Below are 20,215 nucleotides of genomic sequence, written 5' to 3'. Positions count from 1 at the left end.
AAACAGGACAGCGACTGTACGTAAGTGACTACGCACGTACGTAACGACGTCAGGACGCGTTGCGGTTAGGCACAAATCTAAGGCTGCAAGTCATTTTTACGCTGACAAGGATGAAGAGGAATAAAAATAAGACGAACGACCAGAATTCAAAATTCAATAAAGATGAAAGCAAGCAAAACACAGGTATAAAATGACAGATTACGGTTTAAAGAAAAAAAAAAAAACCTTCACTGACAGGCAGGCAGGATCAGATTTAAAAAAAGTGCTGATATTGAATTCCCTGCCTGCAAACCATCTTAAAGAGACTGGCGATCCCCCAGGGTAACGACTACATCTGATTTCTTCCTATTTAGCTAGCGCCACTTCAGAGCGCTCAGTAAATTAGTAACAGGGAAAGAATGAAAAGAGCATCTACAGCCAGCAGCTCGCCCTTCCCCGCCGCCGGACCGCGCGGTCACAGCTTCGGCAGATCGGCCCGCACGCGAGCGCCCTTCTCGCACCGACGCAGCTTTGCTCCTGGCGGGGGGTGTTGGCTTCGCCCCCGCTTTCCCACTTCTGTCCCGTTTTCCGGGATGTTCCTCGCCGGGGACCTGCCTGGCGCCCCGAGGAACGGTGTGGGGACGCCCTCCTCCACATCCGTTCCCGCAGCCAGCAAGTGCAAACGCTGCTGGGCTGGATCACCTCCCGTTACAGCCCACTGAGAGGGGTCAAAGAGGCTGTGCAACAGCCAGGCAAAACCGCCACCGCGTTTACGCTGTAAGCCGTAACGCTGAGGAGCTCACGCAGAGCTAGCACCACGCATTCGCTGCGTCACCCTCACCGCTTAACCGGCTCTTTCAAGTCTTCCGGTGACATATACCGCTCAGTTTATTCCGCAGATGACGCCTTTCTGGGATACTGCTTGCACAGCTGCGTTTTAATAACGCAGCAACTCTTTTGCGTATTAAGAAAATCGTGACGTGTTCTTACCTCGTCCAGCTTGGATTGCCGGCACGGGAAAGAGAACGTAAACCCGACTGGTAATTTCTTGTCTTTGATCTGTTGTTTCTCCATAAAGTCTCCCAGGCATTCAGCAACATGATCAAAAAGCTATAAAACAGAGAAAATGCAGAGCAATCACGAATGGAGGTAGAGCATAGGGGAGAGAATACATGGGGAACATACCTGCTCCAAATTTGTTTTTGTTTTTGTTTTTTTTAAAAAGACATTCAAATGACGGAATTAGGCAAATCCGCTCAGGCAATGTATATTAACACCTTAGTAATTAATAAGTTACAAAATCAGGTGGTCTTTAATGCATCTAATTCTGCACGTCTGGTGGCTGCGGTTAGCTCTCCTGGCTTCATTCACAACCATTCGCACAGCCTCAGAGAGACGGAAAAACACGGCAGACAGGCTGCGGCAACTACGAGACCGAGAAGGAATATTTGGCTGTTTGCAGCAGGTCAGGAGGTGGTACGCCTGACATGAACTGCACGCATTTAAACCCATTCTGAAAACGAGATCAAACTTGATTAAGCAAAATCAGGGTGGTTTCCCAGGGAAACCGCTGCCATTCGTTGCTCCAGGCAAATCAGGGGCTTTTCACTGGGCGTACACAACGGAAAAGATCGGGGAAACAACATACGCTGCCCTTCGGTAACAGGGTCTTCAGCCGTCCAGACGAGAGAGAGGGAGAGAGGAGTTACCGCAGGAAGAATTTCAGCTAAGCAATAAAATACAACGCTTCCTCCAAGAGGAGCACGGCACCTCTGTCGAGTTTTCCATCTTGCTAGACACTGGGTCCTACTAGACTTTGCAGTAGGCTGCCGCCAGGACTCCAGAGGGTAACCGAGGGCCGACCGCAAGCCACGCAGCGGTTCAGAGGACGGGAAGCACAAACTCTGCTACCGAACGCCCCCCTCTCGCGAGGGGCCGTGACCACACGCAGAGGAGACAGGACCCGCTTTTCAAGTCCGACTGCTCCAGATCCCTCCCCGTTCCCAGCCAACGCGCCGGCCGCTATTTGCCCCGGCGGCCCCCAGCGCAGAGGGGGTCCAGACGAGCCCTCGAAAGGCCCCGGCAGCTCATTAGGCGCGCGGAGAGCGCTCGGCGGCCAGCGCGGCGCGTGCCCACCCCGCTGCCGCGATGCGCCCCGGCAGCCCGAGTTAACCATTAGCCGCGCTCCTGGCATTACAGCAGCGGCGTCTAGTCCGTGCTGCACGGTCTTGCCGAACCTTTTTTTTTTTTTTTTTAAATAATAAAGCACAGCAGGAAGACGTTGCTCAAAAGGAGAAAAGAGAGAGGGGTGCGTTTATTGATCCTGCTGCCATCAGTTTCAGTTGGCTCCTAAGGAGACTCAAGAAAGCATCTCTACGTGCAACACCCATAGTGATACCCAAACCTCAAATCTGACAGCACAGCAGAGGCAACGCTGTGCGGTTACTGCAGAGTTCATTAAAGCAGGGCAGGCAGATGCAGGAGACATCCAAATTCTTGCCCCGTCACGGGCACTGCGTGCGGCGGGCACTGGACTGCTGGGTGCCAACGGACAGAACGAACGCCCCAGCCAAGAGGAAAGCAACCATCAAAACCTACGCTTTTAAGGGCCCGAAAGGATCCAACCGCGAGATGCTGAGCGATAAAATAGCAGGCTTCATTGCTTCCTCTGGTCGTGATAGCACCTGTTTGGGTCTGACTCCAAGAAGTTTCCGTAAGGACTTGCTTGGCTGGGGGCCAGCCAACTTTGGCAAGCATCTAGAGATCCGAGTTCAGATCCCGTCGCCTGGATAGGGAATAACTTCAAGAACTTCAGGAGCGAGGAAACCACCGCTACAGAGCGGGAGAGCAGCTACAGATCCAAAACCTACCTCCAGGGGCCGCAGACTACAAAAAAACAACACATAAATCAAGCCTTAAATGCACTGCTATCCTCCAAGTTGACAAGGAAGGCTTCTTACAAAGTTTAGACCTGCTATTGTACTGCTGAAGGCAGAAGAGTTTTGCCCTTGACTCTGGCAGGGGATTGCAGAAGTCTGCTCGTGCCTGACAGGTGGACAAAAATAGAAGTTTGAATGCAATGGAGTAGAAAATATCAAAACGAACTGTGCCAGCGAGGCCTGAAGTCATAATTCACAATCCCTTCGATAAGCTGATTATGTCTTAGGATTTTAAGCGTATAACTCATCGAAGTTAATGACCCAGCTTCCTGAAAAGCACATTAGTAACCTACACCGCACAGGAGGTTCGCTGCAAGCACTCCACTAATCTGGCTCACAGCTTCAGGAGACCCTGAACCAGGAACGTCCGAGTCCTCAGTACCAAATCGCCACCCGCTCAGGTGCCTCCCGGCATCCGTCACGCTCCCTGCGAGGTCTCGCCGCACAGCGAACGTTTTGGCTGCGGTTAGATTTTGTCATGGGAGAACTTAGGACCCAGATCTAACTCTGATGATCCTTCCAGTCTTTTCCAGGTACTTAAATACAGGAGACTATCCAGGCTGCATCTCCACCAGGTTGGTCTAAGCTACGTCTCTTCTCCCCAGGGTCAGTGGAAGCCATCCTTGCTTGCCTCTTTTCTAGTTTGAAAGCCGTGACAAAGTCTGTCGGTCTGAGCTCCACGCTACCGGTTCCCAGCAGCCAAAATGCCTTTGGAAATTTCAAAAGTAAAATATAAACAAGGCAAAGCACACTGACCCATCCGGGCACTGAGCCAGCGCAAGAACGAACGCAGATCTGATGTCTCCGTTAGGCTCCCTCCCCTGCTTCTCCCGCTTGCCTTCGTCACTTCTCCACCAGCGCTCACCTTGACCCAGCCTGCCTCGACTGCCCGGGGCAGGCTCGCTCGCTCGGCGTGCGTGGAAGTCCTGCTGCTGGTCGCCACCACGGCGGGGCCTGGAGACCTCCAGGATCCCACGCTCCTCCTTGCCCTGCTTGGAGCCCGAACCTGCCTCCTCACATCCCACCTTTTGGGCTGCTCGTTTGACTACCGGCATCATTAGCTCGATCCGGGCGGGAGTCCCAGATCCTTCCCCTTCTTCACTCAGGGGCTCCTCCAGGAGCTTCCCAAAAGAAGAGTAACAGTAGGATGGCTCAGCTCTACAGCGGCACTGGGGGCCTCGAGGCTGGGCAGCCTTGGAGAAACCAGAGGGAGAAGCACCAGGATGAGGCCGCTGCCTGCAGCGGGAAGAGCAAAGGAGGTTCTGCCGAGGTGGGAATACTTATTTGTGGGAATACTTATTTCCCTATCTCCGCCTGCAGTAGGCGGCTTGGCTCAGCTCCCCTCTGAAACCTCTCCGTGGGAAAGCTGCTGCACGTCCTTTCAGCCAGATAACAAAGCAATAACGTTAGGAAAAAGCCTTTAAGAGGAATGCGTTTTGTTATTGTAGTTCAGATACCACAAAAATTTTCATATCAATGCTACTTAGGAGCAACAATTGCCATCTGACACACACAACCGCAGAAGAACGTAGCGGTGGTTATTACATATATACATTAAGGTTATTAAGATGACTACAGAACATATACTAAGCATAGAAATGCCCTTTACATCATTTTTTGATTTTTTTTTTCATTCTTTTAAAACAGACTGTAAGTTTCCTACAAGCCTCCTCTTAGAATCCTTAAATAGCACCTCTTTCTAAAAAAAAGTGTAAAAATATGTCCTTTCCAAGAAGGAGAATTACCTGTCTTGTGTTACACTGACACAGAGAGAAATTTGTATGTATAATATTTACTGTAATTCATTTCTTAATCATAAAAAGAAAATAAATTCTTCCAAATAACCAAATTTGTAATCCCAGTAAACAGATTCAAATATTGTTTTCCGCTCTTAGAAAATGGGAGATTAAAAAACCGTGCCATTTATTCAACAAAAATTGAGCTGAAGTTGTCCCCCAAACATCCCATCAGCTTCTTGTGATGGATGTTTTTAACGTACTTGTAATTTTTCGCGAACGCTGAGCTCCTCAGACTGCCAGGACAGATACTTGCGCTGTCATCAATATTTCTGTCCATCACCTAGCACCCCACTTGCAGAGTTGGTCTTGCTATTTGCTTACAGCAACTAAGTTGCTTTCCTGCTCTTCATTCTTATCTGTGGCAAGTAACTTTACTACAGAAGTCAAAATTTTTTTTACTTCTGGGCCAATTTTTTCTAACCCCATCAGAAGTCCCCCACAAAACAGCAGCAGGTTTGCAGTACTCTTGAATGCTCTGTTGCTAACTACTGCTTATTTATTCTCAGTATCGACAAAACTGCAGTCAGGTCTGTGTATAGCGTAGGCGTAACTATTAAAATGCCAAGATCATTCTTGTTTTTTGGGGGGGTTTGTTTGTTTTTTTGTTTTTTTTTAATGACAGTGTAAAAACAGCTAATCTTTAGAGATACATCCTAAAGGGAAGACGCTTACCTGTGTCCCGCTGCCATGCATGATGTCTTCAGGTGTATTATAAATTTCACTTTCCATTTGTACCGTCTGCTTTTTCTCGTGCGACACCTTCACCCGCAGAATGCGAAAATAAGAACCACCAAGATCCAGCGCAATGAAATCTCCTTTCTCTATGGGGAAAACAAGACATAAACGATTAAAATCCGTACGCAACGCACACCGCATTTGGAAAACCCTAAGCATATGTTAAGTATCATGTATAATGCAAACGCATATGAGTGCATAGAGCTTATAGCAAGTAATTTCTGCCTGCAGCGCATCAGTCCAAAGCGTCAGGCGAATTCCCTACATTTTACCATGAAGTCAGTGCAACGGCAACACTGACCGTTGAGGGTGCGCGGATAACTACTATGAGGGTTTGTCCAAAGAGAGTGGGCAGACAGCGGACAGTTTGCATCCAGGTCCTATGACCAAGCTGAAAAGACGTGGAGCGCAGGAGAGCGCAACGAAGCTCCCCTGCGAGTTTCCCATGCTGCCCAGCAAAGTCGCACTTTCACCGCTGCCTGAAGAGCAAGGCAAACAGACCTGAGCGAACCGGGGATGACAACGGCGCTATCTCGTCTTATCAAGGAGGGAGCAAACAAAGACAGCAGTCGCTAAAGCCAGAGGAAGAGGCGCTATCTGAGGAAGCAGGGCGCACAGCTGTTACCGCGCACGCCGGCTGCAGTTGCTCGCTGCGGGTTTGTTGAGCGCTGGCGGCCGCGTAGCGTCCTCGGGTTCAAGGCGGCTGCTCAGAGGTCCACGCAGCAAGTGCTACGGCGCTTCCTTGTCTTCATTCTGATTTCCCCCCGCCACCCCCATCGATTTGCACCTTTCTGCCTGTCCCAGAAATCCCGTGAGCTTTGGGCAGCCCAAGCTGCTTTCCTTTCGCCAGGGGAAGCAGAGGTGCTCGCCGCAGCCGGCCCCACTGCTGCTGGGTCCAACCCATCGCCTACCCCATCCCACAGCACCGCCCCGGCCTCTTGTTTCTACTCACTCTTCCTGCCATGTTTAAACTATGGCTTTGGGAAGGCTATTCCCAACATCTCCACTGTTTTTCCTTTTCTACCGAACTGTGGTACGGAAAGACCTTTAACAGTCCAGAAGACCATTAGCCATTGAGGTGCCAGCTCAAACTTTGGCTCAGCTCTCCAAGTCCTCTGAGCCCACGTTGCCACTGAAGGAAAAGTTGGGTCTGCAATTTACCCACTAGGATTTCCAGACCCAAACTCACTCCCGAGATTATTCTGCCTATGCACAGGCCACGATGACCTACAGCGCCTTTAACTCTCGATGGACATTTCTTTCTCACCGCCACAGACTTGGAGGAGCCTCCAGGAGCCCCGTCCCGCGCAGCAAGGCCTTATGAGCTGGTCTGATGGCAGAGGGGGAGATGCGTTTGCACCGAGACAGCAGCACGTGCGTTCGGACCAGCCCGGAGGACGTCCGCCTGGGCCGGGGACGGAGCGGGACGCTTTGCTGCGGGGACGCAGCGAAGAGCCACCAGCGCTGCCAGGTGCCGCCCCAACCACTTGCAGCACCCAAAGGAGGAGGCAAACTCCCTGCAAAAGCCCTCACGGTTTCCAAGGGAATGCTATAGCGCAGCACAGAAAACACCATCACATGAGAAACCACAAAGAACAGCAACTTCCACGCAGAAAACACAACAAACTTCACGACCTGCAGCGTAACCCATAACCTAACCCTCCTGGTTTTACCCTGTTATGATGTTGCTCTTTCTTCTTGCTGACTCTTGACTGAGTCTGCCAAAACACAGATCGTGCAGTGCTTCCCTGCCTGTTTCTAAACAGCGCGGCTTTAAATGTCGTTTTGTTCCAGTACGACTGTCTTGATTTTAAAACCCGAACCCAGTCCAAGCTGCGCGTGCAGCTCCCTGGATCGCGTTTTGCCTAACAAATTCAGTTCTTTGTAGCCTCCTTCACTGTGACAAGACCGGAAGAAGAACGTCCATCGTTAAGCCAAATACCTGAATAAGCTTTAGCATAATGGAGTATCAGTTGTCGAGCGTAAGCCATTACCTCCACTAAATAACAGAAAAATCAACACTGGAGCAGATGGCCCTTTTTCAAGCCTAAATGCACCCTGCTACGTACTCCAACCAAAGAGCGCACTTCCGAAAGGTCTTCCCTGGCGGCGGGGTAACACGTTAGCGCGTGTGATTTCCAGTGTGGCGAGCTTCCTCGCTAGGTAAAATTGAGCGAGGGTTATCCTTTTTGGTTAAAAAGGAAAAGCAACCCTGAACTAAAACGTAAAGTTTTCGGCATGCAAGGCAACAGTTTTCCTTCAGAGAATTTCAGGAGTTAAACCCAAGTAGCAGCATTTAATCAATGCTTTATAACAAAAAGGCGCAGGTAAAACCGCTGCAGATGATTTAAGAGGATCCTTCGAAAGCGTTTCTAGTTAGCCTGAGATACTGTCTGAGGCGCCCTGGGCAAAACCTTGCTGCTTTTTCCAATGAACTCAGAACAAAGCAAAAAAACCCTGCTAAGAACAACATCCTCGCAGCCTCCAAAAAATATCGCTCAAAGGCTCCTTGTTATTAAAGCACGGGAAGGGAGATCTGCAACTGAACAACAGTATTTTTCTCTGAATAATCAGCTTTCATAGTAACAAGCAGACTCGGAGGGGAGAGCTTACCAGGCGGAAATTGGAGACGGGCTGGAAATAAAGCCTTCAGCTTTTACGGAGGGAGGAAAGGTAGAAATCGCCTGCACCCCTCCCGGCAGATGGGAGGGCTCAGTACCTTTTTTTTTTTTTTTTTTTTTAAGATAAATAACAGAATGTTTTTGCCCGCGTTTCCAACAACTACCCAAGGACACGCTAGAAACCTGCGCCTTCAGCCCGCGTTTGGCTACTGCTGCGTTATCCAGAGCTGGAGGACCGCTCGCTCTCGCTCCGCACTGCCGATTCCCGAGCCGCAGCGCGCCCGTCCCGGCGGGCGACGAACCCAGACCTGGGCGCCCACGACACAAGGCTTGGGAGTCAGTAAAAACGCCAGGGTTTCGTGCAAAAGCCCTCCCTGGGGATCAGGCAGAAGGTCTTCTCGCCAGTGCAACAGCTCAGCGTGTTAAATTAATGGAAATCAGCATTCAAGCTCGTTCTCCCCCTTTTTTTAAAAAAAAAAAAAAACACAGAATCGCGTTGCAATTAAAAAGTCCGTGTTAAGGTCGCACGAAGCAACGGCAGAGCAGAACTATCAAGGGTTTCCACGTGCTAGACAGCTCAAACTAACGTTAAGGCTTAATGTTCCTTCACCTGCTAATTCCTTGGGCTTAACTCAAGGGAGACTCCAAACACGTAAAAACAACTGCCTAACCGCGGCAAAAGGGGACTCGATCTGTTACAGGCACCAAAATACAGCTAAACCAACTCACGCTGCTTATGGAAAGAAAATCCAGCGTTACCACTAAATAAGAAACAACGATAAGGGCGAGCTCGGTCTCGGACACCGACGCAACAGCTTTGTGGTTTCCGAGAGCTCTTTATGCCCCTTTATGAGCTCCAGCGATCACAGAAAACCCGGATCCTGCGGCCAGCCTGAAAACGCTTAGTACCGCCGGCTGCCAGCAGCTTTTGAGCGCTATGTTGCAGCCTGCTCGAGCGCCCCGAGTTTCCCCCGAGAGGGTCCGCAGGAGATAGCTACAAGAAGGAAACCTATTGCCAGGGACCGCAAATCCTGCCGGAGGGGGTTTGCGCCCCGGCTGCTGCTGGCCCGACCGCGAGAAAGGGCCCTGGCGCCGCTGTCAAAGCGGGCTCAGCGCAGGAAGCGTGAAATCCTCCGGCACCCGCCAGGGCAGGGTTGCACGCGGGCGGCGACGTTTCCTTCGCCTGCCAGGACGGCGAACGGCTTGGTCAGCCGCGGGAGCGCTTCGGCTCAGGCCGCCAAGGTTCCCCGCGCCGCCCGCGGGGCGGAAAGCAAACGCTCGTCCCCTTACCTGATCCGTCGGGAATGGACCTCACAAACGTAGGGAGCATTTTTACCGTCGCCGTGGGGTTACAATCCCTGGAGAGGCCGTTTTTCATCTCCCTCCTGAAGCGAGCCATGACGTCCAGCAGGGTCTCGTCGGAGAGCCGCATGGTGTACAGGTACTTGTCGATCTGGAGAGGAAGACGCGGCAGAGTGAACGCCTGCCCGGCGCGGGAACTCGGCTTCCCGGAAAAAAAGGGGGCAGTTTTACAGCGAGTCCGATGAGCCCCAGCTTGCCGTGACGCCGCGCTCGCCTCTTCCTGCCTGCCCCTGCCCCGTCTCGCTGCCCGCCTTGCAAAGCCCGGGCAGGAAAAGGGCTAGTCGCACCCGTCCAGCCCGTCCCATCGCGGTTTTTTCAAGGTTAAATTAATTTAAGCGGCGCCCTGGCTTGCGACACCCTTTTGTTTTGTTAAGCAACCGGGCACGGAGGTAGCGTCGCTCGCTCCGACCGGGCAGAAAACGGGCAGCCGCTGCAGGTACCGACCTGCTGGGAACGAGGCGCCCGGCGCCGCCGGCATCGCGTCGGGCTTGGGGGGGGGTGTGGGGGTGTGGAATAAAACCGGGGCCTTGCCCCGCGGATCGCAAACGCTGACGGTGGAGACGTCTGCACGAAGGCGCGGGGTAGTTTACCCTGCGCGGAGTGAAAGCGCCTGGGCGTCTGCGTGGCACCGCGCGGGGCAGCAGCTTCGCAAACGCTCCAGAAACTGCAAAAAGCAGGGCGGGGGGGGGGGGGGGGGGAAGGAGGGGAGGCAGGGGAAAGACGCACGCGCCCCAGGGAACGCCTAAAACCCAGCGAAGGCGACACAGCAGCAGCGCTGCTTCTCAGGGGGCGAGGGGCTCCCGAGGGCCTGGCCCCGGAAAGCATCCCGCCGCTCCGCCAGGGAGAAACAGAGCAGGGCAGGCCTCCAGCAGAGAGCTATTCCCAATTGCTTTTAACCCTTTCCCGCCGCCCCTCCCGGGACCGGCGGCGGCAGCATCCTCAAGGTGACCCCACTGAAAAGGCCGAGAGGCCCCCGGCGCGGGAACGCCGCGGCCTGCGGCCCCCCGGCACGTAGCAGCGGCGGCAGCGAGCGTTTCTTTTCCGGAAGCGGCGAGCAGAGGAGGGAGGGACCTGCCAAGAAGCCATGCAGGCACGTATGCCAGCGAGCGGCACGCCGGGAGGGAGCGAGAGCCCCCAGCCCCGCGCCGGGCCGCAAGGCCACCCGAGCGCCACCCACGCCCTCCGGGCTGGAGAAGTGCCAACAGGGCCAAGAGACCCTTACATCCTCCAAAAGCCGTGTTCCCGGGGGGGGTGGGGGGGATGCATTTTGCAAAAGGTGGGGTGGGATGCATTTTGCAAAGGGGGGGGGGATGCATTTTGCAAAGGGGGGGGGGATGCATTTTGCTTTTCCCTGCCCGCCCAGAGCGATGCAGCAGCTCCTTTGCGCAGCCGGACGACAGCGACCAGCAACCTCGCGGTACCCCGGCTCGGCGAGCGCCACCGCCGCTGCCCGCTCCCCGGCCGGCGGCATCCTCGCCTTCGCCGTGCAACCGGGGCGGCAGCGGGCAGAGCGGGCCCGGCCGCCGCGCCGCTCCGTCCTGCCCCGGCTGGCAAAACAAATCACCCGGGGAAAGGGCAGAGCTGGGGAAAGGCAAAAGGGCCCCGATGGTGGAAGGAAGAGGGGCCGGAGGTCTGCGGCAGCCCCCCCCCAGCCGGCAAGCGCCCCGACTCCTGCTCCCATCGACCTGGCCAAAACGTCCCCAGGGCGCCTCGAGCAGGCAAGGCAGCCCAGTGGGGAGCAGAGGGGGGCGAAAGCCCCCTTTCCAGCACGGGGCGGCCCCGGCGATGGTTTTCGCCCCCACCCCACCTCCCAGCCCTGCGCGTCGGGCCCCAGAAGCGGAAAAGCAGGCCCCGCTCTGCCCGCGGCTGGGCGGCAGGAGCCAGCTGCCATGTTCCCCTCTGCTCCTGGCGCGGCCCCAAAGCGAGCAGAAAAATAAATTTAAAAAGTTATTTTAAAAAATATATATTACATATGTATTAAAAATACATTATATATATTCTTTTTTTAATTTTTGTACACACACACAGATACAGGAAGGTGCCGTTTGAGGGCTGCTGGCAAGCGCCTGGCCGGGCTCGGGCGGCAGCACGGGGGTCTCCCCGCTCCGGGGGGGCCGGCGCCCGCGGCAGCCCCGCACCGGCGCCCTCCGCACGGCCCAGCGCCCATCCCGCTTCACCAAACATACCCCCCCCAAAAAAAAAAAAAAAAAAAACAAACCACCCCAAAACCCGAAACACAAAAAAGGGCATTTCGGCGGCCCTGCCCGGCAGCCGGGCGCGGATGCCCCAGCGCCGCTTCGCCTGCCGCGGGGAGAGGCCCGGGGGCTGCGGCCAGAGCGGGGCAAACAGCAAAAATAACAATAATAACAATAAAAATAAAAACGGGGGGAGGTGGGGGAGGCTCTGCCGGCCCTACCTTTTTGACCTGGTCCTCCTTGAGCTCGGTGAAGTAGTAGGCCAGGAGCTGGGCGGCGATCATGCTGCCGGCGGCGGCTGGGCGCAGGCAGGGATGCGGCGGCGGCAGCGGACCGGGCGGGGCGGGGCGGGGCGGGGGGGGGATGCGACGCGACGCGCTGCGCTGCGATGGCCGCGCCGCCCCCGCCCCTTCCTCCCCACCCCGCTTCCTCCTCCTCCTCCTGCTGCTGCTGCAGCGAGCGCGTCGCCCAGCCGAGCGGCTGCCCTGCCCCGCCTCGCCCCGGAGAAGCATTTTTTACAGCATCGTTAAAAGACCCATAAAATCTTGGGGGGGGGGGGATTTCTCCCCCTGTCCCCACCCCTCCTAACCTTGCAAACCTGCTTTGCCACAGGAAGAGTAAACAAAACCAAACCCCCAAACCCACCCCCCCCCAACACACACACACTGCTCTTCACTAGGGAAATCTTCAGGGAAGACACCGAAAAGGGAGGAGGCCGCGCGATGCCCCCCAGCCCCGGGCCTGCTCCTCCAGCATCGTTCCCCCCTGCGGTGGGTCCGCGCTGCGCCCCGCGGCACCGCAGCTCCATGCGGCGCAGGCGGACGGACCCCAGGGAGCGCTCGGGGGTGACCCGCTACCTGGCTTTGCGCTCCGAGACCTTTCCACATAGGGCAATAAAAGGGCCTGCTTAAATTTAGCCTGTACGGCAACTATCTCCTCTCAAGCCTCGTGACCTGCAACAAGCAACGCCGGAGACGACAAAGACCTCGGACCTGTCCCCGCAGGCCTAAAAGGGAAATCACAGCGTCCCCCAGCAGTAGCGCCTTTTAGCCCAGCTTTGCATCTCCCCTTGGCCGTCCTCAGCCGGAGCAAACTGCAGGCTTAGGTCTACAGCCTGGAAAACACAGATGATACGTGTGCTACACGGCCCTCTCGGGTATTAAGAGTTTGTTAGAAGTATCACGTACCGAAATAGGTCTTCAGGTAGCTGGAGAGAGAGAGACTGCATAAACCTGCAGGCAACTACATCGCTCTGCTGGGCTTAACGGCGTTAGCTTTGCGTTAGAAAAGCTGCCAACGGTTAGGCAAGTGGACGTGCCGAGCTGCTGAGAAACTTTTAGGTGGGCCCCAAAAGGAGGACGATCGCGTGGACTGCCGTTATGTTTTGGGGGGAATCCCACGTTACGTTCACATGCAGTACGTTCAGTAAAGCCTCCGCTCACGCCAACAGCAGTCTCATCTCTCCATAAGCCTGAACCACTGCCCCGTTTGGGGTAAAAAATTAAAACCCATTACTCCCCTTCTCATGCAAGCTGCCACGCGCAGTCAGTCAGCACTAGCACTGACTTTGGGCAGAAGAGAAAACAGCCTATGGCAGGACAGAGCGTTGGGATTAAGACAGCAGCTTAAGAAGATCCCGCACTGTAAATATTGTTTATGACATTGTATATGCTATATATACACATCAGCTACAGGGACAGAGAGGACCTCCCTGCCCCTTGCGCGCAGCCCATGTTTCTGCCACCGCAGGGCACGTCCACACCGTCCCAAGGAGGCACCAACCATTGCAAACTTTCCAGAGTTTCCATAGCTACGTAAACCAGATGACACGACGCCACCTCCAAAAGCTGGACGCGGCACTCGGGTACCCAGCGGACACGTCAGCACCACGCAGGGTCTCGCCCGCATCCTGCGCCTCCGCAGGGACGCAACCTGTGTCAGGTACGCACGCCCACGTAGGCGGCCGGGATGCTGCCAGCGTGATTTGCATGGAGATTGGCTACCAAAGTCCAAGTGATTCAAAACCTCTTCCCTGAGCTTCCGGCTTCCTTTTCAGCGCTACTTCAATGAAATCCATCGGTGGCATTGCCCAAAACCGCGCGCTCGCTTGGCAGGCGCATCTCCCCCCGCGCCCGTCTGGTCAGTTCAGGCTTGCGTTCCCCCCCCACACCCCATTAGCTTTCGCTTGCTCTCGGCAACGTTTTCATCCAGCGTTTCATTGATCTGCATACGTTATTCCCGCTCGTTTGTTTGGCAAGCTAACGAGCAAACATCCCCGGACTCCCCTACGCGTGCTTCGAATGCTTAAAGGCAATGGCGCGTGGCTCTGCTCGAGCTGCAGCAGCAGCATCGCCCTGCAGATGCAAACGCGGGCTCGTGGATCACACAGAAACACGGGGCTGAGGGGTCTCTCAGACCCAATTCGGCTCAGACCCAATCCCTTATGCAAGCTAGTCAAGCCCTCGCTTCAGCATAAGACACATTTTGGCTGCTCTTCTCCTCCTCTGCTGATTAGAAACTTAACTCCCAGCTGAGACCTCCTCCTGCCTACGTTCGGTCTATCTGCCATCAGGCAAACGCTGTCCTCCAGCTGAAATAGCTCGTGTTTGCTTGCTATAAATACGCAGGAAAGTAACCATATACCCCCTCAGCTTTTGCTTCACTAAGTAAAACAAACCTCGTTCTTGCTGGCATCCTTTCGAAGGAAAGCACTTCAGTCTGCTGGGCTGGATTAGCAGCCCTTTGGTGCGCTTACGCCAGCCTGAAGTCATCTCCGTTGAACGCAGCTGCCAGCGCCGGGTAAATTACCCCAGAGAAGGCCCAAGGCCTCTACACCGTTCTCCTCCTGGAAATACGTCACCAAATCCACTCCTGTGACTGAGCACAAACTCAGAGGGCTCCCGAGATGAGGTGGGCACCGAGACCTGCCCTGCCACACCGGCCGTGTCCCCGCACGCCCCCGGCTGTCCCGGCCCTGCTCAACTCCCACGGGCTCCGTCAGCGCCGCGGCCACCGATGCGCAAGCCTTGCAGGCCCTATCTTCTCCAGCTCCAACACCTCAACATACGACACTGGCCCCGACTGTGTTCCTGCCGGCCCCCTTACCTACCCACTGAAACACTCGGAGAAGCTCAAATCCCTTTAAACTCATTTTTGACCAAACGAAAGCAATTCTAGCCGTCCCCTCCTGGGGGGATTTGAATCAGCCAGCTAAAACTTCAAAAAGTCTGCAACATTCAAGCTGGTTGTGGATACTACCGGTCTTTGCTTTAACACCACTCCTCTCCTAAGGACATGCAAGAGAAAGACAAGGTTGTTTCCTTCATTTGCCAAAACTGTAAGACAGGAGTGAGCTGAAAGCGTTGCCGTGCTACACTGAAAATTGATCACGACCCCAATCGTTAAGGCAGCATTAGTCTCCGCTGCTCATTCGTACCAGAGCGTATTTCAAAACTCACCAGGAGCAACTGCTTTAGTTCCTTTTCAGCTGCAAAAAGCAATAACTAAGTTCAAAACATCAGTACTCCAGGGCCCTCGGGGATCTGCGTAATGGAAGAAAAACCGTACACATTACAAACCCCAACACATATCAAAGCGTGCTCATAAGCAACAGGCAGTTTGTGTCTCAGAGTCAACAGCAACGAAGGGAGAAGGCATCACGGTTAAAGGAGCGTTGCAGGTAGTCTGGTTTGCCTTCAGCTTTTGAGCATGGCATTCAGGCTGGCTTTGAAAGTTGCTTCCTTTAAGACAAACTACTGGAGGCAAATGACTCACAGCTATATTGACCCTGTTCTGATCTTGTCACCTGGGTTTAACGATACAGGAGTGTTTCAACTGATCAAGAAAACACACAAGTGTGTTGAATCACTTTGCTCTTTACCTATTTTGTCATTAAACATTTAATGCTCTACATCAGCCCACATTTAGATTTGACTCCTGCACACCACGGGGATTTTTTTCTTTAAATCATGACCATCACATAGTTTTGATGCACATAGGTGCTAAGTGCTTTCCACTTTCGCAAGAAAACAATTGAGTTGTAGTTGTTTTTTTAAGCATAGGATAAAAATCTACTGTTATCCACACTGCAAGGTCCTTCCCTTAAAGAGAAGTAGAAGCAAGCATCGGCCTTTTTAAGAAACAGCAATTTCCTAGTTCATGATGTGGACGTCTGACTAACAAGGGAATTTTCAAATAGCCTTGAAGCTCTCTTTCCACACTAGGAAACGGTGTGCGGGCCTGCAAGGAATCGCTGTGCGTTTGCGCTGAGAGCTGGGTGCAGGAGCTACCAAGAAAATCCAAGAGCAGCCCAGGAATCGATTGGAAAAGCACTCAGCTGCACGAGGTTAAAGGCATCAGGCAAGTTCACCTTGCCGGGAGGAGGAGGAGGAGGAGGAGGCGGGCACTGCCCGACAGCCAGCCGCCCCGCTCACTCTCGCTTCCCGCTTCCCGACTGGGAGCGCCTCGAGGGCGCTCGCTCGACACCCGGGAAAGGTCACCGGGACGGAGCAGCACACGCTCAGACACCACTCCTACCTAGGGCTTTGCTGGGCCTCCTCCTCCTTCTCAAATGCAAACTCATCGCGGCCAGCGACAGAGGAGAGCAGAAAAGGAGGCAAATCCAGCAAAGGACGAGTGTCGTCCGCTGGCCCCCGTGGGAAAGGAGACGCTCGGGGCCGCTCTGCTCCTTCGCTCTCCACCTCCAGCAACCAGGCAGCCGCGGCTGGTTTTGCATTTTTCAAGTAGTTGCTAGCCTTCAGCACGAGGGGGCTGCGGAGAACGTGACCACGCAAAACCAAAAGGCTCAAACCAGAAAGCAGGTGAAGGAGAGCCCTGAACACGTGGCTTACAAAAGAGCTCCACTATTGGGGAGGTGATTTTTTTTTTCTTTTTTAAAACCTCTTAGCGATGGCCAGCTTTATTACATTGGGGGCAGACTAATTACTCCAGTTATCTACACTTCCAATACCTATGGTCTGCACCAGCTTAACGTTTGTGAGCGCGCTAGCTCCGTTCCCGCGGAAAACCGGACTCTTTCGTGCTGTGGGTCAAGCTACACCCGAAAAGCCCCGCCATCTCTCTCCAGCTCCTCAGGGACACGGGGCAGGACAAAAAGGGAGCCCCAGAGCATCACACCGGCACCCCACGTGTTTTCTAGCTCCGGCGCGGCACAGCAGAGTCACTCCGTGCTGCCCCGCGAGGATGACGCTAGTAAACACCCGGCAGCGTTGCGGCGGTTGCTTGGGCAGGGCCGGAGCAGAGAGGGAGCCGGTGCCTTTCCGAGGGCACAAAACGCGGCAGAGCCCCCAGCACCGGGGCTCTTGGGGAAGCAGCAGCAGCTAAACGGCTGGTGTTGGAGCGCAGCGGCAGCCGGACTCTTGGTGTTCAAGCATCCCCTGCTGGCTGAAGGGAAAGTGGGAAGGGAGGCGGCGTTCGGCAATGGCAGGAGAGGAGAGCGATAAGGAAAGCGATAACCAGTCCAGTTTTCTGACTCAGCTTGGTGTCCTGCCTCTGTTTAACTTCTTTCCCTCCCCGCCGCCCCAAACTGCTACACCAAGCAATTGCTTCTTGCAGCGCATCGGTGCAAAGTCATCGCTGCGGACCACACGTATGTATGCAGAGGAACACATTAGCAAACCCAGTTCACCATCCCAGGAAGATCGCGTCGTTACGGTGATGAACCTGGTGTCAACAAATTGCCTTCCCCGACCAAGAGGTGAAGCTGTTTTTCCCCCCCTCCTCCTCTCGCTTCATAAAGCATCTGTTGATTTCAGCGTACTGAAGTGAACACTGAAACACAGATTTCTAATACTCTGTCTGAGTGTCTGAGGCTAAGAAAACATTAAAGGAAGTGATGCTGCAAAGTGCGTGAATACAGAGCGCAAACTGTCCAGAAATTTCAGAAGTCAGGAGATGAAGGATGTCCGCACAACCAGCAATTCACCGAATCGGGGCCAAACTGCCTCTTCAAGATAACCGATCTGAATCCAACAACCAAAAATATTTTAAACTCCAGTGATGAGGCTGGAGGCTACAATTACTTTAATGAAGAAAAAACTAACCTAATTTATTGTACTATGTAGAGACAGCTTTCCTAAATCTGCTTCCAGACCCTCTCAGACCACAGAGAGGGTCGTCCAAGTGCAGCCGTAACTCAGCTGGAACAGCTGAGGCCAAGTACAGCTGCTCCTCCCGCGCTGGAGGACTTAAAACGAAACCTCCCTTAACCACACGTCTTCCTATTGCATCCAGCGTTTGATGCTGGTTTGCGCCACCCAAGCCCCGCGCTAACGGCGGGGACCAAGCTTGTGCTTCTGAGCGCTGCTCCTCCAGCATCGCCCGGGGCAAGAGAGCTCTCCCCCAGCCCCGGTTACTCGGCCGGTTTTCTCCCACACCAAGTTAGTGCAACCTGCCCGTTCGGCTGAGACAGGCCCCAGGTATTACTCACCCTGCACAGCGGAGAGCAGCAGTAGCCGGAGGCGCCGGGGGCACTCGGCTCCTTCCACGCGGCCATGGCAGAAGCGCCTCTCGCCACGTCACGTCATGGGCGCAGGGGGCTGCCACTAAGGAAGGACAGAGAAACAAAGGTTTTTCCACGTCTCCCTCTGGCCTCAGGTTGCCCGTTAAACAAAACCTGCTGCCTTCACTCCGTCGCAGCCAGGAACGGGGCAGAGCGCAGGGTCTCCGAGGGCGACTTCCCCCAGGAGACCGCAGAGGGCCACGTGGGCCGAAGGCTCACCAGCATGGAGGAGCGGCTCCAGCACACCTCGCTCCGGGGCTGGGGGCTGCCAAGGCTCCTGGGGCCGCCGGATGCCAGGCCGAGGCCCCTCGTTCCCAGCGGACGGGGGCTCTTCCAGCGCTGCTACGCAGCGAGCCAGCGCTACGGGCTCCGGGCCAACCGCTCCAGCTCAAGGGGCGAGCGGCCACCCCCAACGTGCTCTGCAGGGCCAGGGCAGAGGCAGCGCGCCCGCCCTGTCCCGCTTCGCTCGCCCTTCCGAGGGAAAAAATTACCATTTCGGAGGCGAGGGGGGAAAACCAGAAACATCCCCCCCGAGAGCACTAGCGCCCAAAACCACTACAGCCAGGGCCCCCGCTCGCTCCCTTCGAGGTGGCAGGGGGCCAACAAGTCTCCCTTGGGGCCGGCATCACACCAGGGCACCCACGTCTCCAGCAGAGCGAAAAGCGCCTCTCTTCCATGTTTGACACAGATACGAATACGCGTTTTAATCACAGCTTCCATCTACGACCACGTTTTGGCCAGAGAGCTGCGACAGCGCAGGCCGTGGCTGCCAGTCACGTGGCTCCCGATCGCGGCCCCGCGTCGCTCCTGCCTCTCTTAGGCCATGAAACAACACGCCGATAGGAATAAAAATAACCCACGTACCTACTTTAGCACCCAGCGGAGTTGACAGATGTCATCCCGATTGCTCCGTAGCAAAAGCATCCTCGGAGATGCCGTACCTCGGCTTTGGCACAACAGGCACCATCAAGCTGATACTCGAAAACCGTAACTCCTTCCCAAAAGGTGCCAGGGTTAGCTATAACCCTTTGTTTCTTTGCACTCCAGGTCTCTCCCCGCCAGCTTTCTGGCATTTGCCAGCGCGGCGCACGCTTTACTGGGCAGATCCCGAGCAGTAAATTCCTTCGTGCTCCTCTCTGCGCAGCATTCTGCAGCGAAAGCGCTACCCGGCCCGCAGATGAAAATGCCACTTACTGCTTACCCCTGCTGCAGCCCGTTGAATTAAAAACTCTTTGTTTGCAAGCTGTAAACAAGTTCTTCTTAATCTTGCAATAAAAAAAATGCCAATTATGCCCTCTCACAATGTAACTTCATTGTGGTGAAAGGAGGCATTGCTATTGCTCTAATCACGGTAACATATCAGCTGCTTTTAGAGTCAATTCCTTTTTGTGCAAAATTTAATGACCATGCAATTATTTAAATTTCAGACTAACAGACTGGGCTTTAGACCTACAATGCTGCTCCCTTGCTCTGCAAACACACACTTGAAAGCAACAGGAAAGCACCTAGACCAGAGCTGCCAAGTTCAGAACACGGAAACACCTTTAAAACGCGCTCGGCCCCACCGGACTGCGGCCCACGTCGGGCACAGCAACGTCATTGGAGACGCGAGGGGAGAAAGCCAAATCCTCAGAGTCCTGCTACGGGTGCTCCTCTGGCCCCTGGCTTTCGCGTGGCTCCACTGGGGGCCGTGTTTATCTTCGGCTTCCTCGTCGCCCTCCGGTCTCGGTGCGTTTCCTGCAGAATCGCTGGCCGCAGCAGATGTGCCCTTCAGGCATTTCAACTTTTTCTCTCTCTCTCTCTCTCTCTCTCTCTACCATGGCATTATTTATCCCATTTGTTTCCAGAATCAGCTGCAGCTCCGGCGTCCGTAACTTTCCGCTTTGGCACACTCGGGAGATGCCTGCCGGGACGGCACCTTCCCCACTCACTCGCCCCGACCCTTCCAGGCCTCCACGCCACCCTTTCCCTTCTCCCGCGGAGCTGCCCTCCGCGCACCGCACGGGGTGCCCGCCAGCGCCTCAGCTGCTCCAGTAACCACTTACGTGCCAGTAACCCATCTCGC

General features: G+C 54.7%; 1 protein-coding gene across 2 annotated transcripts in view; it reads right to left on the bottom strand.

The window, feature by feature from the left end:
- Positions 1-19,808, bottom strand: part of LOC104144614 (hexokinase-1) — a 35,450-nt gene extending 15,642 nt beyond the window's left edge. Inside the window, exons 1-5 of one of the 2 annotated variants that reach the window (XM_068950913.1) lie at positions 19,015-19,808; positions 18,079-18,193; positions 9,364-9,526; positions 5,390-5,538; positions 970-1,089 (exon numbers count right to left, since the gene is read on the bottom strand). In XM_068950913.1, the coding sequence (XP_068807014.1) occupies positions 970-1,089; positions 5,390-5,538; positions 9,364-9,526; positions 18,079-18,144 (498 nt within the window). In that variant the 5' untranslated portion in view covers positions 18,145-18,193; positions 19,015-19,808. Of the gene's footprint in view, positions 1-969; positions 1,090-5,389; positions 5,539-9,363; positions 9,527-11,851; positions 12,122-18,078; positions 18,194-19,014 lie in introns of those variants that run through there. The other variant, XM_068950914.1, reaches the window with a different exon arrangement.
- Between the last annotated feature and the right edge of the window lie 407 nt (positions 19,809-20,215).

Source organism: Struthio camelus, chromosome 7 (assembly GCF_040807025.1).
Source record: "Struthio camelus isolate bStrCam1 chromosome 7, bStrCam1.hap1, whole genome shotgun sequence".
In the NCBI taxonomy this organism is placed as follows: domain Eukaryota; kingdom Metazoa; phylum Chordata; class Aves; order Struthioniformes; family Struthionidae; genus Struthio; species Struthio camelus.
The sequence above is the reverse complement of the archived record's forward strand: the minus strand, read 5'-3'. Positions and strand labels throughout refer to the sequence as shown.